This window comes from Saccopteryx leptura, chromosome 4 (assembly GCF_036850995.1).
Source record: "Saccopteryx leptura isolate mSacLep1 chromosome 4, mSacLep1_pri_phased_curated, whole genome shotgun sequence".
Classification (NCBI taxonomy): Eukaryota; Metazoa; Chordata; class Mammalia; order Chiroptera; family Emballonuridae; genus Saccopteryx; species Saccopteryx leptura.
Genome location: NC_089506.1, coordinates 223397845 through 223424870, shown reverse-complemented (window position 1 = coordinate 223424870; position 27026 = coordinate 223397845). Strand labels below are relative to the sequence as shown.

Sequence of the window (27026 nt, the reverse complement as noted above, 5' to 3'; positions counted from 1 at the left end):
GGCTTATGGGACATTTTCGTGAAGTTCGGGGATGGGAATTCAGTGACTGGTCTCCCATTCCCATTACTGTTTGTCCCTTTTGGTTCCTTTGGGTCCTGAGTCCCTGGGTCCCGTGCTCTGTGTGTGTGCTCATTCAGACAGAAGGGAGCCGTGGGCTTCTCCCATGGAGCCACTTCTATGGGTCTGGGGGCACCAGCTTGTTTCTGACCCTGTCCAATCACGCAGCTGGATGTCTACACCCCAGATGTCATTCTTTTATTATTATTATTTTTTATTTAGACTCAATGTGGTAGAGGAGACGGGTGAGTGGGTCAGAGTGGCTAAACGAGGGAGAGAGAAGGGGAAGCTTGGTCTGAGCTGAGAGTGGACAGGAAGGGAGGACAGGCTGGCCGGTGACCTTACGCAACTATCGAGGAAGAATTCTGGGTCTTCATCCTCATTTCAGTGTTTGAATTTGTGTGCACGTGTGTATGTGTGTGTGTTTGTGTATGTGCATACACACAACGATCATGTTTGCCATACACGACAAACAAACCTCTCCCGGCTCACCGGAACAGAACGGTCTAGGATGGACAGGAGTGGACGTGAGGAAATCGTTAGGAGGTGGTGGGGGCACGGTCTGGGTGAGGTAACAATGGCTCAGCCAACGGGAAGGCAGTGTCCATGGAGGTGGGTGGGTGACCACGACAGGAGGCCAAGGAAGTAGAAGTGGACAGGACTCAGTGACCGGAGAGAGAAGCGTTAGTTGGGTTGAAATGTCATTCACAGGGAGAGGATCTCCAGGTGTTGTTCTGTGAGGCCACCAGGGTAACAACGTACTAGAACGAAGGAGAGGGTGCAGAGGAGAATTCAGAGGACCGAGGACCGTGCAAGCGGGCTTAAAATAGTCGCTCAGAAGAATGGAAGTTTCCCCCGAAACTCCAGGCACGGATCCCCGGGCAGGCATCCAGGCTGGGCCCATCCTCAGACCGACGTGAGAAGACAGGGGCCTTAGGGGACTCAGGAGACCCCCGGAGACCCCCAGAGGAGAAGGGGACACCGAGTTTCCTCCTGTCTTACCCAGGACAATGTGAAGGTTCTTCCTCACCCTCTCGATAAAGAAGTTATACATAGAAAGGGGAGTCGCGTCGACCTTCTCGCCGGCCGGCCGGGCCGCCATCTGCATTTTCTCCACGAGGTCCGCCTTCTCGTCGGCCGGGAAGAGGTTGGGCACGTCCCCCGTGTTCAGGAGCATGTTGACGTCCTCGACGAAGGACTCGTCCTTGATCTGGTTGTCGGCGAAGAGGAAGACGGTGCTCCTGGCGGCCGCGCCGGCCTGCAGCACAATCTTCTTCACGTCCTCCCGCCAGTCGCTGCGGGCGTAGTTCTTGGTGATCTCGACCTGGCGCAGCTCGTAGGCGTTCATGAAGGCGGACAGCCTGCTGGCGCTCTGCCGCCCGCTGCCCCCGACCCCCACCAGCAGCAGGTGGCCCTGGTCCTGCTTCAGGACCCTGCAGATCCTGGAGACGTGCTCAATGGCGAAGCGGAACATGACCAGGGACATGGGGGCCTTGCTGACGCTGTTGAACTCCCCCAGGTAGAACTCCATGACCGCGGTGAGCTGCTTCAGGTCGGTGATCTCGTCGTAGACTCTGGGGTCACTCTCCGGCTTGGAGTAATCTCCAAAGAAGAGGCTGTGGATATTGTCGTCGGTGATCTTTCCGGTGGGGGACAGGTGGATGAGGACCTGTGGGAAAGGGAAGTGGAATTCTCAGGCAGGCATTCCGGGGGGGGGGAGGGCGGGGGGGGCTGAGGGGGGCAGCGGGAGAGAAGGGGGGGAGCTGGGTCCACTGAGCACAGTCTCCAAAGTCACGGTGCGTGAGCAGTTAAAAACAAAATGAGGCCCTGGCCGGTTGGCTCAGTGGTAGAGCGTCGGCCTGGCGTGCAGAAGTCCCGGGTTTGATTCCCGGCCAGGGCACACAGGAGAGGCGCCCATCTGCTTCTCCACCCCCCCCTCTCCTTCCTCTCTGTCTCTCTCTTCCCCTCCCGCAGCCAAGGCTCCATTGGAGCAAAGATGGCCCGGGTGCTGGGGATGGCTCCTTGGCCTCTGCCCCAGGCGCTAGAGTGGCTCTGGTCGTGGCAGAGCGACGCCCCGGAGGGGCAGAGCATCGCCCCCTGGTGGGCAGAGCATCGCCCCTGGTGGGCGTGCCGGGTGGATCCCGGTCGGGCGCATGCGGGAGTCTGTCTGACTGTCTCTCCCCATTTCCAGCTTCAGAAAAATACAAACAAACAAACAAACAACCCTGAGAAAACAAAAACAAAACCCCATGATATGTGGAGCTGATGCTTCTAAAGAGTATGAAGAAAGGACATTTGAGAAAAGAGTGTAAAAGCAAGGGTCAGTGAGCTTGCTAAGTAGTTAACGTATCGGTGACCAGACCGGTGACACCTCCAGAGGAGGTGGTCAAAGATTGGCACACCATTTTTTTAAAAAAAGTTCTTGCTCCTTCACCAAACAGAGGTACAGGGGCCACCCCTGGTCCCCACCCTGCCTAGAGAGCAGGAATGTTTGGGATGCTCCTTCTTCTTCTCGGTGTTAATAACCCGGTGGTGCTTCTGCACTCGGTCTCTGGCTGCGAGGTGAAACACCTTGGCGGTTTTCCCACAGAGAAATCACCGCTTCTTAAAAATAGTGGTGGTGGAACACTCACACAACTAACACAACTTTCCTTGTATCAGATGAGAAGGAGAAAGTATACATCGTAACCACGTTCCACCTGGGTCTTTACGAGAACCTCGAACCACCCATGGAAATCCATGGTTCCTTTCTTAACTCACCAATTAATTTGACCCCGGAAATGTATCAAGAATAACATCATACAGTCAGTCACTCTGAATGGTCCGAGACTTAGCGGTCAGAGGAAAAGGAACCCAAAGTGGCCCTAGTACATGACCAGGTCAGGTGACTCCGTGACTCAAGACTGTCACTTGAGATTCCGAGGGCGGAGTGGAGAGTCCACTGGGACAGAAACGGGAATTCTGAGACGACCGTGGTCAAATACTCGGGGCCGTTTCCGAGGCCGAATGACCAAGCGGGGGTCCGGCTCACCTTCTCCACGCTCTGCTTGAAGCAATTCGAGGTGGTTTCCTTCATCATGTTGAAGAAGACCTGTCTGTCCTCATCGTCAATCAGGCGGTCATAGAAGACCCGATAAATCTCATGGATCCAAAGCCGGATAAGTTTCTCTACGTCCTGAAAAAACCCAGAGTGGGCTATTTGAATGAGTGGAAGTGTGGGCTTCAGGGGGTATTTCTTAAATATAACAGTTTCTAAATCCTGTGGCTGGCGTGAGAAGGAGACAAGTGAATGCTTATGAAACGGGAAGCACAACGCCCCACACAGATTCGACGCTAGACAGAATCTTTTCTGTGACCGTTAGCAGAGTGCTGAATGATCTTGGTAACAGACAGGACGGTGGCTGACCTGGAGGTGGGTGTGGGGACACAGCAGCACCCCCTGGATCACCCGTGAGAAGTCCCGCAGGTTAAAGACGTAATGGGACTTGGAAGGAGTTGGCAAGAAGTTCTCCACAGCAGCTTTATAAATGGTCATCGTCGCCTGGACCAGCATCTTTCCATACCTTGGGGGGGGGGGAGGGAGGAGAAGATAGACCAGTCCAGGAGGGTCAGGAGGGGCCAGGACGGAGGACGGGACCCCCGGCCAACAGGCTGGAAGACACGCCATTTCTCACCTTAAGAATGCCACGTCAAACCCTTTCCCGAAGTGCCAGTCGACAATGGAGCTAAAAATCTTGGTTAAAATCTCGTCCTCAAAGGCATTGATGGAAACGATGTTCAGATGGCGAGTGAATCGTCCTGGAAGACACACACACACACTCACTCTTATTTCCTGCCCCTGGATTCCGGGGCGGAGGGAGCTGGTCTTCGCTCTGCCCTGGTGTCCCAGAGCTGTGCTGCCCAAGACGGCAGCTTCCAGCCACGTGGGGCTGCTGCAACTTCAATCCATTCGTGACGAGTAACACTGCACCTCGATTTTCTCAGTCTCACTCGTCGCGTTTCAAGTGCCCGAGAGCCACGTGTGGCCGCCTGCGGCTGCCCTGCCCAGCGTAGACCACGCCTGTGGAAGTTCCGGTGACGATACGAGCATTGCACGTAAGCTTGCTTTTTTATAAAACACAAAGGCCTGATGTGATCGTGGTAAAAGAGTCAAACAAGGCAGAGATACTTTTTCCAGAAAGTGAGCATTGCCTTTCACTACCTGCTCCATACTAGACCCTTCTTCCCCTAAATGAACTGCTATTGATTCGGCATACTCACCTGTCTCCATCCACACCCATCTAATGTGAAATATCCATATATTTCTATCAGTATATGAACTTTGTTGAGATATAATTCATAGTCATTGTGATCATTTGAAACCCAATTCTAGCAGATTCTTGAGAAAGGGTTTACGGGGGGGGGGGGAGGGATATCTCTGTGTTCTTCCATGTTGGTAACAGTTTTCCTTTTATACTTAAAGGTCATCTTAGCTCGCTAGAAAGTTCTTGACTTTTGCGTTATTTATTCCCTTGAGTATCTTCAAAGTTATTCTATTTTCTTATGGCATAAAAGCATTGCCTTTGAGAAGTCTTAAGAGAATCGAATTTTATTGCTCTTATAGATCACGGGCTCTTTTTGCCTAAATGTCCAAAAGACGCTCTATATTTCTTTCATGTCTAATGATTTTACTGGCGTGTGTCTTGAGAGTGATCGTTTTCGAGTCTATATTAAGACGATCCTGCTTCCTCTCTTTTCCTTCTACAGATGAGAAGGCTCAATGCCAGAGAGAACAGCAAAGTCACAGAACCTTTCCTCTGGAAACGGTACTAAGTTTCTCATGCAAGGATGCATTTCAGAAGAGAAATAGAGATCCCGGATAGATCTGAAGCAAAATACACTCCCAGACCCTCAGACGACGAGATGGTGCGGGAGAGAGAGCTGATTGGGGCAAGCTGGTCTCTCTGGCAACGTGAAGAGAGATAACAGACCCAGCAGGTGAATCTGTCCTGCACCCCTAGCGGGGAACACCTGACCTAGGCTCCCCCCCCGGAACGCACGGTTGGCCACCTGAGTTCTCCTTTTCATCTGAGATGCTCCGTTCTTCATCTCATCTCATCTCACTTCCACAACCTCCCACGTGAAGCTTTCCAGCGCCACCCCCGAGAGCTAGCTCACACCACTGGCTCCCGCCGACACACACCCTCCACCAGGTGCCTGACACGACCCTCCATCTCTGAACGCGGTCTGGCTCTGCTAAGAGTTTAAAAAACAAAGGTGAGCTTCTCCTTCACCTACCAGTGATGTCATTCCTCCCGCCCCCCGGGGGGGCCATGGCGGTCACCAGCAGCACGTCCACGATGTCCAGCTTGTGGGTGTCTCTCTTGTCAAACCAGTACCCGTGGTCAACCCACTGCCTCAGCAGCTCGATGGGGGGCTGGGCCCCGTACACCTCCTTGGCCGGCATGTTGAGGTCATCTGGGGAAGAAGCCGGGGTCACACACTGTCCGTCCATGGGACCCTCTGCTCTCACGGGAGGAAGACAGATGACCGTCCCCCCTCCATGCGAGAGCCCGCGCCTCGTGTCCCACACCAGCCCCTGGCCGGGCTCAGCCACAGACTGACCGCGTGGGAAGAGCTTTCCCTGGGTTCTGCCCGCGGTGACTTTAAGGATGCACAGATTGGAATCGACAGGCATTCAGCTTGGTCCCATCCCTGCCAACTAAATATATATTGTCTACTGCGCGCCAGACATTTTGCTCATTTCTGGGGATATGATTTCTGGGGATCGGTAAGGAAGGCAAGTCATATTCCCAGCAAACGGAGTATTTCATTTGATCAACAGGTAATCGTTGAACGTTGTGGGCGGAGCCAGGCTTTGGACTAGGGCTCTTGTGGTGCAAAAACAAAACGGCGAGACTCGAGTGTGACTTTCTGGAAGGCGGGGACTGATTTCCTACCAGAGCACATCGCCCGGTCTACCTGCACGTAGAAGGCACTCCGTAAAACGGAAGGAAGGAAGGAAAGAAGGAAAGAAGGAAGGAAGGAAGGAAGGAAGGAGAGAAGGAAGGAGAGAAGGAAGGAAGGAAGGAAGGAAGGAAAGAAGGAAGGAAGGAAGGAAGAAAGGAAGGAAGGAAGGAAGGAAGGAAGGAGAGAAGGAGAGAAGGAAGGAAGGAAGGAAGGAAGGAAGGAAGGAAGGAAGGAAGGAAGGAAGGAAAGAAGGAAGGAAGGAAGGAAGGAAGGAAGGAAGGAAGGAAGGAGAGAAGGAAGGAAGGAAGGAAGGAAGGAAGGAAGGAGAAGGAGAGAAGGAAGGAAGGAAGGAGAGAAGGAGAGAAGGAAGGAAGGAAGGAAGGAAGGAGGGAGGGAAGGAGAGAAGGAAAGAAGGAAGGAAGGAAGGAAGGAAGGAAGGAGAGAAGGAAGGAGAGAAGGAAGGAAGGAAGGAAGGAAGGAGAGAAGGAAGGAAGGAAGGAAGGAGAGAAGGAGAGAAGGAAGGAAGGAAGGAAGGAAGGAAGGAAGGAGAGAAGGAGAGAAGGAAGGAAGGAAGGAAGGAAGGAAGGAAGGAAGGAAGGAGAGAAGGAGAGAAGGAAGGAAGGAAGGAGAGAAGGAGAGAAGGAAGGAAGGAAGGAGGGAAGGAGAGAAGGAAGGAAGGAAGGAAGGAGGGAGGGAAGGAAGGAAGGAGGGAAGGAAGGAAAGAGGGAAGGAAGGAAGGAGGGAAGGAGGGAGGGAAGGAAGGAAGGAAGGAGGGAGGGAAGGAAGGAAAGAGGGAAGGAAGGAAGGAGGGAAGGAAGGAGAGAAGGAAGGAATGAAGGAAGGAGGGAAGGAAGGAGAGAGGGAAGGAAGGAAGGAAGGAGAGAGGGAAGGAGAGAGGGAAGGAGAGAGGGAAGGAGGGAAGGAAGGAAGGAAGGAAGGAAGGAAGGGAGGAAGACTAAATGCTATGAACCAGAAATATTTCCTCCCCCGTCCAAGGCAGGTCTGGCTTCTCCTCGGATGGGAAGGATCTAGAGTTGGCTGTTCAAACCCAGTTGAGGCCTTACCCACGAACACCACCGCCTTCTTCCCGACGGGAGGCCCAAAGAGGCCCTTCCGCCGCCGGTCCAGCTTGGACATGATGATATCTTGGGTCTGATTGGCCGAGGTCCTGGCGGAAAAGTTGATGCAGTTGGGCAGGTAGGTGTTTTTGGGAAGCTGGAGCAGGAAGCTGTTGGTGATGACGGATTTGCCGGTGCCTGTGGGTCCCACGAAGAGCATGGGAACCTCGTGCTCCAGGTAGGTCTTCAAGAAGAAGGACTGCCGCGCGGTCTCCATCGTGGGGACGATGAGCTCTGAGACCTGCACACAGACGTGGGGGAGCTGTGGGTCTGGGCCCGGGCGGCCAGGTCAGGGCATTCGGGGGGCACCGCTCTGTCCTCATGACCCACTCATTTCTACCCGTATCTCTCCCCACTGCACCCCCCTTTTTATAAGCAAGAGAGACAGTGAGAGAGAAAAAGAGAGAGAGAGAGAGAACAGAAACAGACAGGAAGGAAGAGATGAGAAGCATCAATAGTTTTGTTGCAACACCTTAGTTGTTCATTGATTGCTTTCTCATATGTGCCTTGATGGGGGGGGGGCTACAGCAGACCAAGTGACCCCTTGCTCAAGCCAGCGACCTTGGGCTTCAAGCCAGTGACTTTTGGGCTCAAGCCAGTGACCATGAGGTCATGTCCATGATTCCACGCTCAAGGCAGCGACCCCGCGCTCAAGCTGGTGACCTGGGTCCTCTGTGTCCCAGTCCGACGCTGTATCCACTGCGCCACCTGGTCAGGCTCAAAGTCTATATTCTTAACCACAAAACTGTTATATTATAAATACCAACTACAATAAAAAAGGGGGGGATCTGAAGCTGCTGCCTTCTGAGACCACTGCTCTGAACTCGCCTGTGTGTCTCCGTGTGCGATCTCCACTGCTTGGCTGAGGAGGGGGAGGTGTGGCCCTCACCCCCCCCCCCCAGTCCCTGTGTCTGTTCCTGGTCTGCTTCCCCCACTCTCTGATGCTACCTCCTTCTAAACGTTGATCCAATACGGGGTTGCGACCCTCTTCCTGGCCTCCAGACCCCAGCTGGACTCTCAGGGCTTGGTCTTGGGCCCCTGCGGTGGTGGACAGAACCCCTTACCCTAGCCTGCCTTCTCTGAACCCCTTACCCTAGCCTGCCTTCTCTGAACCCACACCCTGTTGACAGTGAGGTGGCGCCACGCGGCCCCACTCCACGGAGGCAGAGGAAGAGTCCGGAAGACGTCTCTCTCAGACTGAAGCCTCCTTCCACGTGTCTCGGCTAGAGGGGGCCGGTGGGTGGAGGTGGGGTCGCCGGGCTCCAGCGAGCACCGTGACGCTGTGGTTTACGCCAACGGAAGACAGTCACTGATTTGTCCGAAGCCTCCTAGCTCGTCCGTGATGCTAAAGGCAGAACCAGGGGCAAGACGCCCATCTCGCTGCCAGGACTGGGGTTTCATAGATTTCTATTTTCGGGGAGGAGCACACTTGTTGGACCAGGGAGAGATTCCGCAGCAGAACTGACACTATCTTCTGCATCAGCCTCTTTATTTGTGTGAGTGCAGCGAGATGAGAGAGTCCTGGCGTTCAGGTGAGCAAGCTCTTCAAAGAGAATTCAAGTTTAGGGTCTCCATGCTGGGATGGGGGGGAGGTAATTCACAATACTCAGCCCCCCACCCCCACCCCACCCCCAGGGTGTGCGCTGAACTCAGCACGAGCAGCCACGGTCTGGCTTGCTGTCTGACTTGACTCTCCGCCCAGGGCCTGACCGACCTGCTGTCAGCCCAGGGAGATAAATTACATTTATCGTCTACAACAGAGGTAGTCAGCCTTTTCACACCTACCGCCCACTTCTGTATCTCTGTTAGTAGTAACATTTTCTAACCGCCCACCGGGTCCACAGTCATGGTGATTTATAAAGTAGGGAAGTCACTTTATAAAATTTATAAAGCAGAGTGACAGCAAGTTAAAGCATAGAATAATAATTACTTACCAAGTGCTTTATGTCGGATTTTCGCTAAGTTTGGCAGAATCAATCTTTATAAAACAACTTACTATAGTTAAATCTTTCTATTTATATTTTGGTTGCTCCGCTACCGCCCACCATGAAGGCTAGAGCGCCCACTAGGGGGCGGTAGGGACCAGGTTGACCAGCACTAGTGGGCGGTAGGGACCAGGCTGACCACCACTAGGGGGCGGGAGGGACCAGGGTGACCAGCACTAGGGGGCGGTAGGGACCAGGCTGACCAGCACTAGGGGGCGGTAGGGACCAGGTTGACCACCACTAGTGGGCGGGAGGGACCAGGTTGACCAGCACTAGGGGGCGGTAGGGACCAGGGTGACCAGCACTAGGGGGCGGTAGGGACCAGGGTGACCAGCACTAGGGGGCGGTAGGGACCAGGCTGACCAGCACTAGGGGGCGGTAGGGACCAGGTTGACCACCACTAGTGGGCGGGAGGGACCAGGTTGACCAGCACTAGTGGGCAGTAGGGACCAGGTTGACCAGCACTAGGGGGCGGTAGGGACCAGGGTGACCAGCACTCATGGGCGGCAGGGACCAGGCTGACCAGCACTAGGGGGTGGTAGGGACAAGGCTGACCACCACTAGGGGGCGGGAGGGACCAGGCTGACCACCACTAGGGGGCGGTAGGGACCAGGTTGACCACCACTAGTGGGCGGTAGGGACCAGGTTGACCACCACTAGGGGGCGGTAGGGACCAGGTTGACCACCACTAGTGGGCGGGAGGGACCAGGTTGACCACCACCAGGGGGCGGTAGGGACCAGGCTGACCACCACTAGGGGGCGGCAGGGACCAGGGTGACCAGCACTCATGGGCGGCAGGGACCAGGCTGACCACCACTAGGGGGCGGTAAGGACCAGGTTGACCAGCACTAGGGGGCGGGAGGGACCAGGCTGACCAGCACTAGGGGGCGGTAGGGACCAGGGTGACCACCACTAGGGGGCGGCAGGGACCAGGCTGACCAGCACTAGGGGGCGGTAGGGACCAGGCTGACCAGCACTAGGGGGCGGCAAGGACCAGGCTGACCAGCACTAGGGGGCGGCAGGGACCAGGCTGACCACCACTGGTCTACGACATGGAGCCAGCCCCGTGCACACTCAGAAACGTGTCCCACAAGAAGATGAGGAGGGATTGTCAGGGAGTCGTCTGCCAACTGCAAAACCTGTTCATCAGAACCCGTTTTGCTGAGAATTCTAATCAAGCAAATCTTTTTCTGGGTTTTTAAATCTTTTTTGTTTTAATAAGGTCAAGGATCCTCCTTTCTGACTGAGATATCTGAGCGGCAGAGTGATGACCGCTTGACATGATCAGTGATAATAACTGGGACAGCGGCCACTCTGGATCTAGCATGCAGTGTGCACGCCACGTGTTCACGCGCTAGCATGCAGTGTGCACGCCACGTGTTCACGCGCTAGCATGCAGTGTGCACGCCACGTGTTCACGCGCTAGCATGCAGTGTGCACGCCACGTGTTCACGCGCTAGCATGCAGTGTGCACGCCACGTGTTCATGCGCTAGCATGTAGTGTGCACGCCACGTGTTCACGCGCTAGCATGCAGTGTCATGCAGTGTGCATGCCACGTGTTCATGCGCTAGCATGCAGTGTCATGTAGTGTGCACGCCACGTGTTCACGCGCTAGCATGCAGTGTGCACGCCACGTGTTCACGCGCTAGCATGCAGTGTCATGCAGTGTGCACGCCACGTGTTCACGCGCTAGCATGCAGTGTGCACGCCACGTGTTCACGCGCTAGCATGCAGTGTCATGCAGTGTGCACGCCACGTGTTCATGCGTGCTGTCTCCAGTCCTCGCCACCATCGTTGGGGTCTTTTCCTCTGTTCCTTTGTGGTTGAATAAACAGGCAGAGGGTACAGTCTGAGTAAAACATTTGGGTCTCTCTGATTCCAAAGCCCATGCGTTTAAAGGTTCAACCCGGCTCACGTTTGAACTTTTTTTTTAAAGGAAGTTTTTCTAGCCTGGCCTGGGGTGGCGCAGTGGATAAAGCGTCAACCTGGAAAGCTGAGGTCGCCAGTTCAGGACCCTGGGCTTGCCCGGTCAAGGCTCATAACCCGACAAGCAACCAACAAACAACTGAAGTGAAGCAACTAGGAGGTGGGACGTCTTGTTCCTCCTCGGCCTCCTCTCTCTGTAAACTCGATAAATAAAATTCTTTAAAACACTAACACGTATGGATTCATAGAGTTCTTAGTTTTTTCTGATTTACTTATTTCGCTCCGGATAATGTTATCAAGGTCCAGCCATGTTAATGTAAATGATCCGATGTCATCATTTCTTATGGCTGAGTAGTATTCCATAGTATATATGTACCAAAGCTTTTTAATCCACTCGTCCTCTGATAGATGGGACATAAAATTGAGACTCAGAGACATGGACAAGAATGTGATGGTAACGGGGGTGGAGGTGGGGTGGGAGGGGTGGGGAAGGGGCGAGGAAGGAGAGAGAGGGGGTGGGGGAGGGGAGGGGCATGAAGAAAACCAGATAGAAGGTGACAGAAGACAATTTGACTCTGGGTGAGGGGTATGCAACATAATCAAATGTCAAAATAATCTGGAGATGTTTTCTCAGAACATATGTACCCTGATTTATCAATGTCACTGCATTAAAATTAATAAAAATAAGATATAAAAAAAACCCCCCACTAATACGGAACTGGTGTTAATTCTTTGACCCTGGAGAGTTTGGGCCGTTTTGGGGAATTCGAGTTCCTTTACCTTTGCATTCACTGGGATGGTTTCCTCTTCTCTGGTGATATAATCTGTCCACGGGCTCCAGTGTCCACTGCCTTGCTTGAGGAAGTAAAAGTCATAGATGCTTCCTGGACCAGAGAAACAGAACAGGCCATTAGCAGCAGACCAGGGTTTACATTTCACACAGGAGGTACGTAACTGCGTCAGCTGACAGCATCCGACACTGTGTACGTTAGGGTAACCGGCACAGTGGTGGCGAAACTTACACCCTGTCGGTAACCGTATAAACTGGAACAACAGCTTCATGACTTCATTATTTGTATAAAAATGACAGGTGATATGTATACAAGTAATTAAATTATTTTTAATCGTGAGCAGGAAGTACTGTGAAGAAAAAAATAAAAAGAAAGAAAGAAAGCAATCTGTCACTCTAGACCAGGGGTCCCCAAACTTTTTTCACAGGGGGCCAGTTCACTGTCCCTCAGACCGTTGGAGGGCCAGACTATAAAAAAAATTATGAACAAATCCCTATGCACACTGCACATATCTTATTTTAAAGTAAAAAGACAAAATTGAAATAAATACAATATTTAAAATAAAGAACAAGTAAATTTAAATCAACAAACTGACCAGTATTTCAATGGGAACTATGCTCCTTTCACTGACCACCAATGAAAGAGGTGCCCCTTCCGGAAGTGCGGCGGGGGCGGATAAATGGCCTCAGGGGGCCGCATGTGGCCCGCAGGCCGTAGTTTGGGGACCCCTGCTCTAGACCTTACATTCAGAAAGAGCTTTGGACGGCAATCCTTCTGGCCCTCTTTATGGGAGACAGATTGGTGGAAGAAAGGATTTTATAAGAACAAAGTCCCTTGATAAATACTATTTTAAAATAAAAAATTTACGTTTAATTTTACTTAAATTTAGCAGAAGAAAAGGAGTTAACATGAAAGAACTCATGATGCTTTTTAAAAAATCACTTAATCTGATATTGTTATTGTTTTAACTTTTCATTGACAACAAGTTAGAAAAAAATAAATGAGTAAGGAGTCTAGTATAATAAACAGTTGGGTACCCATTCTCCAGCTTCAATAATTATCAATGTCTTAACATTCTCTTTTTTCACACATTCATTTTATTATTATTTTTTTTTTGTATTTTTCTGAAGTTGGAAACGGGGAGGCAGTCAGACAGACTCCCGCATGCGCCCGACCGGGATCCACCCGGCACGCCCACCAGGGGGCAATGCTCTGCCCATCTGGGGCGTTGCTCTGTTACAACCGGAGCCATTCTAGTATCTGAGGCAGAGGCCACAGAGCCATCCTCAGCACCCAAGCCATCTTTGCTCCAATGGAGCCTCGGCTGCGGGAGGGGAAGAGAGAGACATGAGAGGAAGGAGAGGGGGAGGGGTGGAGAAGCAGATGGGCGCCTCTCCTGTGTGCCCTGGCCGGGAATCGAACCTGGGACTCCTGCACGCCAGGCCAATGCTCTACCACTGAGCCAACCGGCCAGGGTCTGTGTATTGTATTCTTGTTGCATTCATTTTCCCGTCACAATATTCACGTTCTTTCCTTCTCTCCTCCTACCCTCCCCCCTTCCGTCTCCTTTCTTCTTCTTTGTCTGGAGTATTTTAAAGCAGATCCTGGCATTGTATTTCATTAGTAAATACACATAACTCGATGTTAGTCCAGTTTCACTGATTCCCCTGTGAACAGTGTGGTGATTGACACTCACACCCCCCAGCTCCTCTTTCTCTGGCTCCTTTTGTTGTTAATGATACACTTTTACTCTCTCGTGGTTTGTAACTCTCACGTTTTTGTTCTGCCACCACAGGTGCCCAATACTTCAATGAGGTTGATTCATTTGGTCAATTATTTGGTATCAACAGAGCATACTCTTACAGTTTGTTGCAAGTTCTTTATTTCAGGAGAAGTTTCCGCATTGACATCTTTGTATATCTTGTCAATACTATTGATTGGGTTACCAACTTAAAAAGTTAGCATTGTTTGACCTCCATATCAAACTCTTTATGATTGCTTTAATGTATCTGTCTCTTTCTTCTCTAGTAATAGTAATTACCTCAAACTTTTCCTCTGAGTCATTTCTTAGATGTCTAGACTTGTGTGCTTTACTCCTTGGTTCTAATGTATTTATTAGATCATTTCTTGGTATCGCTTGGTCCTTAATTTGTTTCTTTGGTTTTTAAATCCTTCTTTTCCTCTAATTTAATGGTTTTATTACCTCATCTATAAACCTTTAATTGACTGCTTTTTTTTTCTAAGGGAGTTCATTACCACCAAAGCAGTATTATAAGAAATGTTACAAGGACTTCTTTAAGAAAAAGGAAAAAGAAAAAAAAAAGAGAGATAGAAAGAACAAAATGACAAGAAATATGTACCTATCAACAATCACTTGAAATGTAAATGACTTAAGTGCTTCAGTCAAAGAACAGGGGAGCTGAGTGGATCAGAAAACACCGCCACCCAGGGAGAGATTCCAAGATGGTGGCAGAGTGGGCAGTCGTCCCATCTGCGGCCTCCCTGGACCAGACGGGAGTGATAACTAGATTTAAGAGCAGCCATCCTGAAAAGCCAGCTGAGAACTAGAGGAAGAGGAGTCTAGAACCAAGGAGTCACAGAGACGTCACACAGAGACTGGTAGGAAGGGAAGACACGGGACAGGGGCTGCCTGCGTCCAGAAGGTGAGCCGTGGCTGAAGAGAAACAAACTACGGCTCTATAACTAAGGGGACCGGCCATCCTCCTTCAGGGAGGACAACCCTTCTTTCCTAAGTTCCGTCCTCCCTTGAAAAGTGTCCTCTTGCATGTCCTCCTTTTTGATATTGGAAGACTCATCTGTCAAAGTCCGTATGCGATCGATGCAGAATCGATCCATTGCGTGTGATGTGACGTCTTTGTATCTAAACGAGTACGTACTGTTTTCTTACAATTAGTATTAAAAATTAATAGGCATGTAAGCATAATTATAATGGAAAATATTTTCATTATGCATTTATATTATAGTATATTATTGTTGCAATGAATAAAATGTTTTTTTGTTTGTTTTTTTACAGGGACAGAGAGAGTCAGAGAGAGGGACCGATAGGCACAGACAGACAGGAATGAAGAGAGAGATGAGAAGCATCAATCATCCACTTTTCGTTGTGACATCTTAGTTGTTCATTGATTGCTTTCTCATAAGTGCCTTGACCATGAGGCTGCAGCAGACTGAGTGACCCCTTGCTCGAGCCAGCGACCTTGGGTCCAAGCTGGTGAGCTTTTTGCTCAAACCAGATGAGCCCGCTCTCAAGCTGACAACCTCAGGGTCTCAAACCTGGGTCCTCCGCTTCCCAGTCCGACGCTCTATCCACTGTGCCACCACCGCCTGGTCAGGCAAATGTTTCTTTTCTTTACGATATTGTTTTCTTTCATTTATTTTTGTCCTCCTTTTCATTGTAAAAAAAATTGGTCACCTTAATATAACTGTATATATGTAAAATTCACCTTCCCTCTAATTGGAAAGTGAATACATTTAAATTAGATGCTATTTTCTCACTTCAAATGGTGAACAGGCACCAAAATACGTGAGGCTAACTGGTGGAATTGCACAGCGAAATAGGAAAAGCAATACGATGGCTGTGGACTCTGAGGCCCTCCCGTCAGTAGTGGATGGAAGAGCAGGCGGAAAATGTGTCAGGATGTGGTTAAACTGAACAGCACCATCATTCGCCTGGATCTAACCGCCATTTTAAATTCCTTCATCCAACAGCAGCAGAATACATTCTTCTTAAGCTTACACGGAACATTCACTAAGTGAGACCATCTTCTGGGCCACAAAATACATCTGAAAAAACTTAAAAGAGCCTGATCTGTGGTGGTGCAGTGGATAAAGCATCAACCTGGAAACGCTGAGGTTGCCGGTTCAAAACCCCGGGCTTGCCTGGTCGAGGCACATATGGGAGTTGATGCTTCCTGCTCCTCCCCCCTTCTCTCTCTCTTTCTCCCCTCTCTATAATGAATAAATAAAATCTAAAAAAAAAAAAAAAAACTTAAAAGAGTCGACGAGAAATCATATAATGGGTATTCGACTACAATGCAATTAAACTGAAAAAGAAACAAAAAAAGAGCAAATTATATCCAAAGTAAGCAGAAAAAGAATAATAAAAATTAGAGCAGAAATGAATGAAATTAAAAAACAAAGAATTAATAATGAAAAAATTTAAAAACTAAAAGCTATTTCTTTGAAGATATTAATAAAATTGACAAACTTCTAGCCAGGCTAATCAAGCAAAAAAAAAAAAAAAGGAAGAAGACACAAATCACCAATATCAAAAATGAAAGAGGGGCTGTCACTACTGACTCTATGGATATTAAAAGGATAATAAGATCATGAACAAATCCATGACCACAAAGTTGATAACCTAGATGAAACAGACCAATTCCTTGAAAGAAATGACTTATCAAAATTTACGTAAGAAGAAATAGATTATTTGAACAGGACTGTTAAAGAAAATGAATCAACAATTTAAGAACAGATCAAAGGCTCTGATGAGTTCATTGGTGAATTCTAACAAACACTTAAGAAAGTAATGATACCAATTCTCTATCATCTCTTCTAGAAAACTTCTATTTCTAGGGAATACTTCCTAACTCTTCTATGAAGTCAGCATAACCCTAATACCAAAACAGACCATTAGAAGTAAGAAAAACTAAAGACCAATTATCTCTCATCAACATAGATGCAAAAGTCCTCGACAAAATATTAGCAAATCAAATTCAACAATATCTGAAAAAAGAATTATACACTACAACCAAGTGGTATATATAATACGTTAGGTTTATTCCAAGTATGGAAGGCTGGTCCAACGTTTGAAAATTAATTAATGGCCTGACCAGGTGGTGGTGCAGTGGGTAGAGCATTGGCCTTGGGACACTGAGGACCTAGGTTTGAAACCTGGAGGTTGCCAGCTTGAATGTGGGCTCATTCAACTTGAGCTCAGGGTCACCAGTTTGAGCATGGGATCGTAGACATGACCCCATGGGTGCTGGCCTGAGCCCAAAGGTTGCTGGCGTGGAGACCAAGGTCATTGGCTTGAGTTCAAGGTTGCTGGCTTGAGCAAGGGGTCACTCGCTCTGCTGTAGCCACCCCCCCCCCCACCTGCCTCATCAAGGCACATATGAGAAAGCAATCAATGAACAACTAAGGTGCCCCAACTATAAATTGATTCTTCTCATCTCTCTCCCTTCCCGTACGTCTATCCCTGTTTGTCCCTCTCTTTCTCTCTCTCTCTCACTAAGTAAAAATAAAAAATGAAACAAAGAAAATTAATCAATGAAATCCCTTACATCAATAGGCTAAAGAAGAAAAATCACATGATCATATCAATAGACTCAGAAAAAGCATTTGACAAAATCCACCACCTGTTTATGATAAAAACTCACAGCAAACAAGGAATAGAGGGGAACTTTCTTGACTTAAAATAAAGAACATCAACCCAACACCTACAGCTAACATCACACGTGAAGTCAGGAATTAGATGCTTTCCCCCTAAGACTGGGAGCAAGATAAGAATGCTCCCTCTTTCCACTTCTATTCAACATCCTATAGGAAGTACTAGCTAAAGCAATAAGACAAGAAAATGAAATAAAAGATCGGGAAGAAAGAAATGACACTACGACACGATGATCTACTGAAGAAATCCAGAAAACAAAAACTCCCAGACCTTATAGTGATTCTAGCAAGGTGGTAGGATACAAAGTTAATATGTAAAAGTAAATTGCTTTCCTATCTACCAGAAATGACTCATTGGAATTTGAAATTAAAAACGCAATACTATTAATAGCCAGTCAGAGAAAAACAAGTACCATGTGATGTCACCTCTGTGTAGAATCTAAGGAACAAAATAAACATTTTGCTTGGGTTTGGAACATAGGATCCATACAATTTTATCTAGACAAAAACAAACAAGTACTAAATTACCTCTTTCCGGAAAGGTGTTGTTTTTGGTGAGTTTCACGCTTTTGGGTCTTGGGTGATTATCGTCCATGCCCATGATCAGGTTGCGGAAAAACAGATCAAATTTCTTCCTGCTGTCTGCGTTGATGGTGCCGGCCACAGTCCACACCAAAGCAAAGAGGAGCAGACCCTGCAGCCAGAGGACGGTCTGCTGGCTCGTCAGACCCTCAGATAATTCACTTTCCTCTTCTTTTATTTCCTTGATTTCGTCTAAAAGCGAGAAAAGGGAGGGTTGCCAGTGCGGCCCCTGGTCAGGGCACATACAAGAACAGATCAGTGCTTCTGTCTTTCTCTCTGTCTTTCTCTCCCTTCTTCTCTCTCTAAAAATCAATCAATAAATTAAAAAATAAAATAAAAGCAAGAAAATGAAATCCGAGGAAAAGCTACGGAAGATAGCAGATGCAAACGAGGTGAATGGTGGTTCTGTCTGGGAGAGGATGGATACTGGCTGAGTGGTGGTCACCTGCCAGATCCTTTACCCACCTACGTTTTTTCCATTCTTTTTTATTGTGGTAAGATATTCATTACATAAAATTGACCGTTAACCATTTTTAAGTGTACAGTTCAGTGGCATTAAAAACATTTATATTGCCTGACCAGGCGGTGGCGCGGTGGATAGAGCATCGACCTGGAATGCAGAGGACCCAGGTTCAAAACCTTGAGGCCGCTGGGTCGAGTGCAGGCTTATCCCGCTTGAGTGCGGGGTCGCTGGCTTGAGCGTGGGATTATAGACATGACCCCATGGTCCCTGGGATTGAGCCCAAAGGTCACTGGCTTGAGCAAGGGGTCACTGGCTTGAGCAAGGGGTCACTCGCTCTGCTATAGCCCCCCCCCCGGTCAAGGCCCATATGAGAAAGCAATCAGTGAACAACTAAGGTGCCACAAAGAAGAATTGATGCTTCTCATCTCTTTCTCTCCCTCCTGTCTGTCTCTCTGACTCTGTCTCTCTCACAGGAAAAACAAAAAAAGAAAAGAACATTTATACTGTTGTGCAACCATCACCACTATCCATTTCCAGAACTCTTTCATCTGGCAGAACTGGAACTATTCCCCCAGTAAACAGTAACTCCGCTACCACCTTCCCCACTGTCAGGGAACCACCATTCACCTTTCTGTCTCTACAAACCTGATGACTCTAGAGCTGTAGGCAAGATCCACCCACGACGTTAAAATGAATGGGTACAAGTTTGAGGAAAATTAGGATATTCTCATAGTTTCAAACGATCTTCTCCAAGATACTTATTAAATACGAAGAAAAAAACAAATAGCAACTTGACAATGGGGAAAAGTGGCTCTGACCAAAGTTAACTTGGACCAGAACCTACACCAGCAATGAGATCCACCAACATCACGTGCCCCTGGTGATCTCGTCCCTTCTGGGGTGTCTGTACTCAACACACACACAAACTCACGAGGAAACGCGAGGCCAACAAGTTGAGACGCGTTCTACAAAATACCTGGACGGCATTTATCACGTGACAAGGCAAATAAACGATGAGGAAGGACACTGGAATTGTTAGAGACGGGAGGAGAGCAAAGAGATACACTAATTAAAGATAATGTGGCATCTTGAATGGGATTCCGGAAAGGGAAAAGGAGATTTGTGGAAAACTGCTAAAATTCGAAGAAAGCCTATCACGCAGTGTAGGCATCAAGGTTCATTTCCTTGATCACGGCTCCTGGGTTCTGTAAGGTGTCAGCATTTAAAAAGCCAGGTGAAGGCATATTGTGACTCCCTTTCAGCATTTTCTCTAAGTGTAAAATTATTTCAAAATAAAAGGCTAAAAAATATGTATTGATTTTTTAATTTCAAGGTCTTGTTAATCACAGCTATCATAATCTTGCATTTTCAGGCTGACAGAGTAAAAAGTGGAGTTCTGAAATCAGATTTGAGTGTGTTCAAACCCAGCCCCCCCCCCCAATTTTTAGTAGCTGTGTGTGTTTGCACACTTCTGAGAGTATTTATAGCTATAGATTTGGGAAGGCAGGAGATTAGAGCACTCCGAGCTGGGGACAACGAGTCCATTTCTCACGCTGGTGCCTTCTTTCCTGGGGGAAGAGACTACACTAAAAAATACACTAAAAAAAATGGAGCCTGGGAAAATATGCAACATTTACAAATAATAATGCATATATGATACTGTAGGCAATCTGTGTGCTTTTGTAACATTGTAATTTAATTGTAGAACTCATTGCTAAAGGAAGTCTCCACTCCGCTGCTCACCATGTGACGTTTTTGTTGTACACCTATTGGAGGAAACGGGCTTAGAAAACATGTTGTAGCAGAAGTTGTACGGAGATACGTCCATCTCGAATCTGAATTACATGAATTTCTTTCGTGAGAAAGAAAGGGCATCCAATGGAAGTTTTCCAAAGGGACACAATCTGTTGCCATTTCCGGTAGAATGGAATGAAATTTGACTCATGTGAAGTTACAGGGAAAACCTCTCCAGGACGTCTAATCCAGTGGTTCTATAATTTGCGTACTTCCTGCGTCCTGGGAAAGCTCCCTAGTTATGTCGACCAGTGAGCCCTTAGTTCTCTTAGAGTCTATCTGTGTGTTTCGCGAATTCAGATTTTTGTAATTATATGTCGTCTTAACCTCCTATCTTATTTTTTCAGAACGTTTTTATTCTCATGTACATTCACACTAAATCATCTAAATTCATTTTCCTCCAGGAAATCCTTGTTAGGCAAAGAAGGGAAGAAATGAAAACTCCCGTCGTGCAGATGCCAGATATGAGTTTGAGAAAGGATAGAATAATTTGCACAACAAGAACACCCAGGCAATCACTCCAACATCAAGGCTAAAGCCAAAATCATGGACTCTGTCCACCAGGCTCGACGATCTACACTTCAAAGGCTTGCTTGTTCTAGGTCAAAGTGTTGATCTCACTGTAAGTCACGGAGGGGAATAATTGGGTCTGAACAAAAGAAATAGCCAAGGCACAACCCACCCCCATCCGGCTTAAGAATCACAGAGGCAGCGCCCTGGCTGGTTGGCTCAGTGGTAGAGCGTTAGCCTGGCACGTGGAAGTCCTGGGTTCATTTCCCGGTCAGGGCACATAAGAGAACTGACCATCTGATTCTCCACCCCCTCCCCTTCTCTCTCTCCTTCTCTCTCTCTCTTTCCCTCAAATGCTTTGAGCAAGTTGGCCCCAGTGCTAAGGATGGCTCCACGGCCTCGCCTCAGGTGCTGAAATAACTCGGTTGCCGAGCAACGGAGCAGCCGGCCCCAGAAGGGTAGAGCATCGCCCTGTATGGGGTTTGCCAGGTGGACCCCAGTCCCGGCGCACGTGGGAGTCTGTCTCTCCACCTCCTCTCCTCTCACTTAACTAAAAAAATAAATCCTAGGTAGCACTTACCAAGCAGAGAGGAGTACAGTCTCATCATGGAGAAGGCAAGATGGGTGGGGGACGTTTGGACCACAAGCTTACACTGGAAGCGAATAAACTCCAGGCAGGGCGGGACAAGCCACATGAACATGTCATTGACCTGAAAAGTAGAAAGTGAAATTTAAAGATATTATTGGAAAATGAGGTTAAGCATGACCAGGTGGTGGCACAGTGGACAAAGAGCCAACTTGGGACTCTGAGGATGCAGGTTTGAAACACTGAGGTTGCCAGCTTGAGCATGAGCTCATTGGACTTGAGTGCGGGGTCACCCGCCCGAGCGCAGGCCCGCCAGCTTGAGCGTAGGATCATAGATGTGACCCCATGGTCACTGGCTTGAGTCCAGAGGTCACTGGCTTGAAGCCCAAGATCACTGGCTTGAGCCCCAGGTTGCTGGCTTGAGCAAGGGGTGGCTGGCTCGGCAGTGCGGAGAGGAACACAGCTCTTCCTGACTCAATCCACCTCCAGAGCAACTTCTAGGGCCACTTCCGCTAGTGGTGCAACAAGGAAGGGCTGGCATTCCCACCATCACACAGAACAAGCACCAGAATTCTCCACGGGGGTGGGGGGTGGGGAGTGATGGATAGGGTAGAAGAAAGGAAGACTGGACCTTGCCACGCCATCCCCCCCACCTCGGGCAGAAGAAAGTGGGAGAATCGAGGTAACTGGAGGCAGGTGGGAAACCCCCGCTCCTCGTGTCTCCGTAATGATGAAGGGGCGGGTTCTCCTCGAAGGTCTTGGAGGTGACGTGTAGGTGGGGGGGGAGGGACCCCGGGGGCTCACCAGTTCCTTGTGCTCCTCGCTGAGGCTGGAGGGCAGGGTGTTCATGTAGGAATCCTTCAGGGGCTTCCAGCCCAGCTGATGGGGCTCCATGTAGATCATCCCGCACCTGACGGGCACAGACAGAGCCCCGCTGGGTCTCTCGGGCGCACGGGGGTGAGGCACATGCCACCCGCACGGTCAGCTGAGGAGGGGCTGAGCTGAGTCAGGTCACCGATCCTCACTGGCTCCGGGACACAGGGACGGGGCACAGGTTTCTTTTTCTCAGGATTTGGTGGAGACCAACGATGATAAGCGTGTGTTTGGGGAGCCAGAGAGACCTGGGTTTGAACCCCAGCCCCAGATCCTACTAATTTAGTGACCTTGGGCAAGGTTTCTCTACTGTCTCTGAAATTCCTCTATGTCCTTGTCTACATACTGAGGAATACAAAAGATATGTCGTTCATAAGGCTGTTGTAATGGTTAAAATAAGCCTGACCAGGCGGTGGCACAGTGGATAGAGCGGAGGACCCAGGTTCGAGACCTGCATTCGCCAGCTTAAGCACGGGCTCATTTGGTTTGAACAAAGCTCACCAGCTTGAGCATAGGGTCACTGGCTCGAGCAAGGGGTCACTCGGTCTGCTGTAGCTCCCCGGTCAAGGCATGTATGAGAAAGCAATCATTGAACAACTAAGGAGCCACAACAAAGAAGTGATGCTTCTCATCTCTCTCCCTTCCTGTCTGTCTGTCCCTGTCTGTCCCTCTCTCTGTCTCTGTCACACACACACAAAAAAAATGGTTGAAATAAAATGCCAATGAAGAGTTTAGTGCCATGCCCAGCACGTAGAGAACTCTAGTCAATGGAAACTGTTGTCATCATCATAGTTGCCATGTCACCATGCACGATGTGCAACATTTCATGCAGCACGTGTCCCTCTTCTGTCTGTCACACACAGGTGCTCTCTCGTTTGTTACTAACACCAACTATCAGGTATTGATCTCCTGCATGCCAGGACTCTGCTAGGTCCTAATAGCCTTCATCTCTAAATACTTTTTCCTTACGGTCTATGTTTTAGTCATGTGGGACCATGGCTTAGAGAGGCTAAAGTGACTTGGCAGTGGTCACACAGCCAGCACCTAGCGCACTAAGTTGGGAGCCTAAGATGGTCTGACGTGGTCTAATGTGTTCTTCTCTGACCTCACACTGTCTTTGGGGATGTGGGCTGATTCTGTTCTATTCTATTCTGTTCTATTCTATTCTATTCTATTCTACTCTATTCTATTCTATTGGATTCTATTCTATTCTATTCTATTCTATTCTATTCTATTCTATTGGATTCTATTCTATTCTATTCTTTTCTATTGGATTCTATTCTATTCTATTCTATTGGATTCTATTCTATTCTATTGGATTCTATTCTATTCTATTCTATTCTATTCTATTCTATTCTATTCTATTCTATTCTATCCTATCCTATCCTATCCTATCCTATCCTATTCTATTCTCTATGGACTCCAAGTGCACAGGCTTGGATTAATGTAACACCCCTGGCACATGCATCATTAGCCCTATACTGCCTTTCTTAGATCATTGTTTCAATAATGTAGTAAGTGCCCATGAACCTACCACCCAGACCGTAGCTAGGATCTTGACGACAACCTTCTAACCACGTGGTCACCTCTACCCCGTCCCCTGGCTCTCCCTACCTGAGGTAACATAGCGAATTAAATCCCACCTTCCCCCATTCTCCGATTTCTTCCTTCTTATATGGTATTTATAGCATCTCTGTATGTTCCCAAAATGTACATATATTTATTTTAGTTTTTAACCATTTTAAAAAGGAGCTCTGTACTCTATGTAATATTGGGGGCTTCCTTTTATACGTCATATTGCTAAGATTGTCTCCTTAATCTATTTAACTTAGGGTTACACATTTCTTTTGAGTGCTACATATATATTACAATTTGTGACTTTATGACACATTGATTCTTTCCGGTTAATGGGCATTTGGATGGTCTCCAAGTACTTGCTCCTGGGAACCGTGCCCCTATAAACATTCTTGTACACGGGCCAAGGTGTCTAGATGTGAGGTACACACTGAGGGGCAGACTCGCTGCGTCAGGAGACGTGTGCACTTTCTAGCGTAGGAGGTAGAGGAAGTCAAACTCGTCTCCAAAGTGCTCGCCCAATTTGAGACCCTCGGCGGCGATGTGGACTGAGGACTGAGTTGGCAGCGATGCTAAGGGGACGATACAGACACTGTCTGCGAGCAGCCAGGCTTCACTCGTGGATCGTTCGAGCCTGTGCCCCTTGCTGAGGGCCAGCCAGGCCACACTGTCCCCCGGGGTGCCCGTGCGAGGGGACTGACCTGCTCACAGTGGCTGGAGAGGCTTGCTCCAGGTCGGCGGGCTCGAAGAGCAGGCTCATCTTGGAGCTCATCTGGATAATCTCTCCGCTCATCAGACACAGCTGGAGGAGAAAGCAGAGGGGTGGGACTCTGTCTGCAAGCGGCAGGCCTCAGTGGACACACGGATGGTTTGAATCCCTTCAAGAGGCCCTCGCTGGTTGGCTCAGTGGTAGAGCGTCAGCCGGCGTGTGGATGTCCTGAGTTCAATTCCCGGTCAGGGCGCACAGGAGAAGCACCCATCTGCCTCTCCACCCCTCCCCCTTTCTCTTCTCTCTTTCTTCTGCTCCCGCAGCCATGGCTCAGTTGGTTCGAGCGCATCGGCCCTGGGTACTGAGGATGGCTCTGTGGAGCCACCACCTCAGGTGCTAAAAATAGCCTGGTTGCAAGCATGGCCCCAGATGGGCAGAGCATCAGTTCCATCTGGGGGCTGCTGGGTGGATCCTGGTCAGGGTACATGCAGCAGTCTGTCTCTCTGTTTCCTCTGCTCTCACTTGGAAAAGAAGGAGGAGGTGGAGGAGGAGAAAAAGAAGAAATCTCTTCAACAAATATGTGTTGAGTTCATACTATGTGTCAGGTGTATAAATAAAACAGTCAAAAGTTCGTGTCCTCCAGGGGTTTACATTTTGCTGAGAGAAGAGTGGAGATAAGCAAAATCTATATAGTATATAAAACAGCCAAAGTGCTCTGGAGAAAAATAACATGGCAGAGCAGGCTGCCGAACGCTCAGTCAGGGTCGGGAGAGCTGTGGTTTTAAACAGAGGTAGAGAGTCTCTGAATGGCAGCCTTACGAAGGATCGAAAAGCTACCAGACCACACCAAGGTTTACGGTTCCTTTCTCAGTGTTTACCCTGGAACGTAACAGCACACCTTCCTCCTGTTTTATTTGCTTTTACAAAAGACTTCCTTTGGAATTCCCCCATGGACCGGTCAAGGGTTAGAATGATAAAAAATATCTCCATAAAACTCTTTTTTTAGAACAGAAGGAAAGGCCGTTGGAAGTCCTCGTGTTGAGCGGGCAGCTCCCTGTAGAAAGCTGTGCAAACGCCTAGGACAGCCTCCCTCCAACGACAGACTAAGTGGTTCTACTTCCGATGTGCCCACAGGTAGTTCCAGGGGGTGCTGAAGCCATAGACAGCCTGTGACCTGCGGCTCTCAGGGAAAAAGGGGAAGCCCCATTGTTCCTTGCTACTCATAATAAGTTGTGGCTAAAAAATGTCCCTGCATATGACCTGGTCTGCATTAAACACTCTTAGAAACAGGTCACTACATGTCCCCCAGGAAGGTCCCAGCTGTATGGGAATGACACCACCAGCCATGTCATCTTTGAATATCAAGAACAATAAAATATACCCATACTTGTGACAGTATCACTTACACCCAAAGCCACGCAGAGTCATCAGGGACATCATTGATGATGACTTCTTATGCTTTCCATCTTAAGACCAACAGATACATTTGTATAATAAACTAATAACAGAGTGCATCTCAGGTAGTAAAAATTGTTTCTATTTTTAGTTGTTATTTAGTCAAAATAATGCACATGCTGTAATTAGCGTATGTATAATTTCGATAAGGAGGTCTTCCATTGTGAGCATGACACACTCTTCATCTTGTGAAATTTAAACACAGTAGGAAAATCGATGTGAGAACGATACAGTTAGTATATAAAAAAAATCTTCCTTGAAAGGGGAATCCATTTTATTTTAACAGTTGTACAGCATGTGTTCTATGCCAGGCACTAACAAACCGTTTGCAAATATTAACTTGTCTTCCTAACAGCGCTGTGAGGTAGACATCATTATCCCCACTTTATAGGTGATCAAACTGAGGCACAGAGAAACGAAAGAGCTGGTCTGCTGGTAAGTGGCCAGGCAGGATCTGAACCCAGGTGTCTAGCTCTAGAGTCCAAGCTCTTTAGCCGCACTGCACACCGTGTGACAGACTGCACCGCCAAAGACGGCTGCAATGGTACCTCCTTCCCCACCTGCACTTTTGCAGTGTGACCTTGCCCACCTCCATCCAAAAAAAAAAAGAGTCTATATTTCTCCATTCTCTTGAATCTGGGCAGGACTTGTGACTTCTTTGACCGACAGGATTCAGAGAAAGTAGAGCTGTGTCCATTCCAAGCATAGCTCCTAATTTCCCAGAAATGTTCGCCTACTGCCTCTTGCAAATCAGCTCCCACGGGAGAAGCGCCACAATCCTGAGACCACCCAGTGAGAAGCCCGACCCATGTGGAGAGGTCTGGAGGACAAAGTGCTATTGGAGAAGGAGGGAGGCAGGGAGGGAAGATGGAAAGAGAGAGAGAGAGAGAGGGAGAGAGGGAGAGGGAGAGAGAGACAGAGAGAGAGAGAAAGAGAGAGGGAGAGAGAGGGAGAGAGAGGTTAAGGAGGAATGAGCCCCAGACAGGGAGTGGAGAAGCCACTTGAGATGTGGACCCGCCATTCGCAGCAGCTGGGTAGCTCATCTCACGAGAATCAGCTGAGCCCAGGTGAGCCCTTCAACAATATCAACAGCAAAGTAAATGACTGTGTTAAGTCACTGTGGATTAAGGTAGTTTGTTGTATAGCGACAAATAACCAAACCACATCCTATATGTAGAGCAGGTCCTGTGTGCTACCTTATTGAATGACCAACACTCCTATTCTATTACAACGTTTCAAC

General features: G+C 48.6%; 1 protein-coding gene across 2 annotated transcripts in view; it reads right to left on the bottom strand.

Moving 5' to 3' along the window:
• Window positions 1-27026, bottom strand: part of DNAH3 (dynein axonemal heavy chain 3) — a 208317-nt gene that overhangs the window by 65090 nt on the left and 116201 nt on the right. For both annotated transcript variants that reach the window (XM_066383459.1, XM_066383458.1), the window contains exons 38-48: window positions 24324-24424; window positions 21979-22084; window positions 21169-21298; window positions 17768-18013; window positions 11817-11920; window positions 7071-7365; window positions 5335-5514; window positions 3732-3855; window positions 3464-3620; window positions 3089-3232; window positions 1060-1726 (exon numbers count right to left, since the gene is read on the bottom strand). In XM_066383459.1, coding sequence (XP_066239556.1) covers window positions 1060-1726; window positions 3089-3232; window positions 3464-3620; window positions 3732-3855; window positions 5335-5514; window positions 7071-7365; window positions 11817-11920; window positions 17768-18013; window positions 21169-21298; window positions 21979-22084; window positions 24324-24424 — 2254 coding nt within the window. The remainder of the gene's footprint in view (window positions 1-1059; window positions 1727-3088; window positions 3233-3463; window positions 3621-3731; window positions 3856-5334; window positions 5515-7070; window positions 7366-11816; window positions 11921-17767; window positions 18014-21168; window positions 21299-21978; window positions 22085-24323; window positions 24425-27026) is intronic.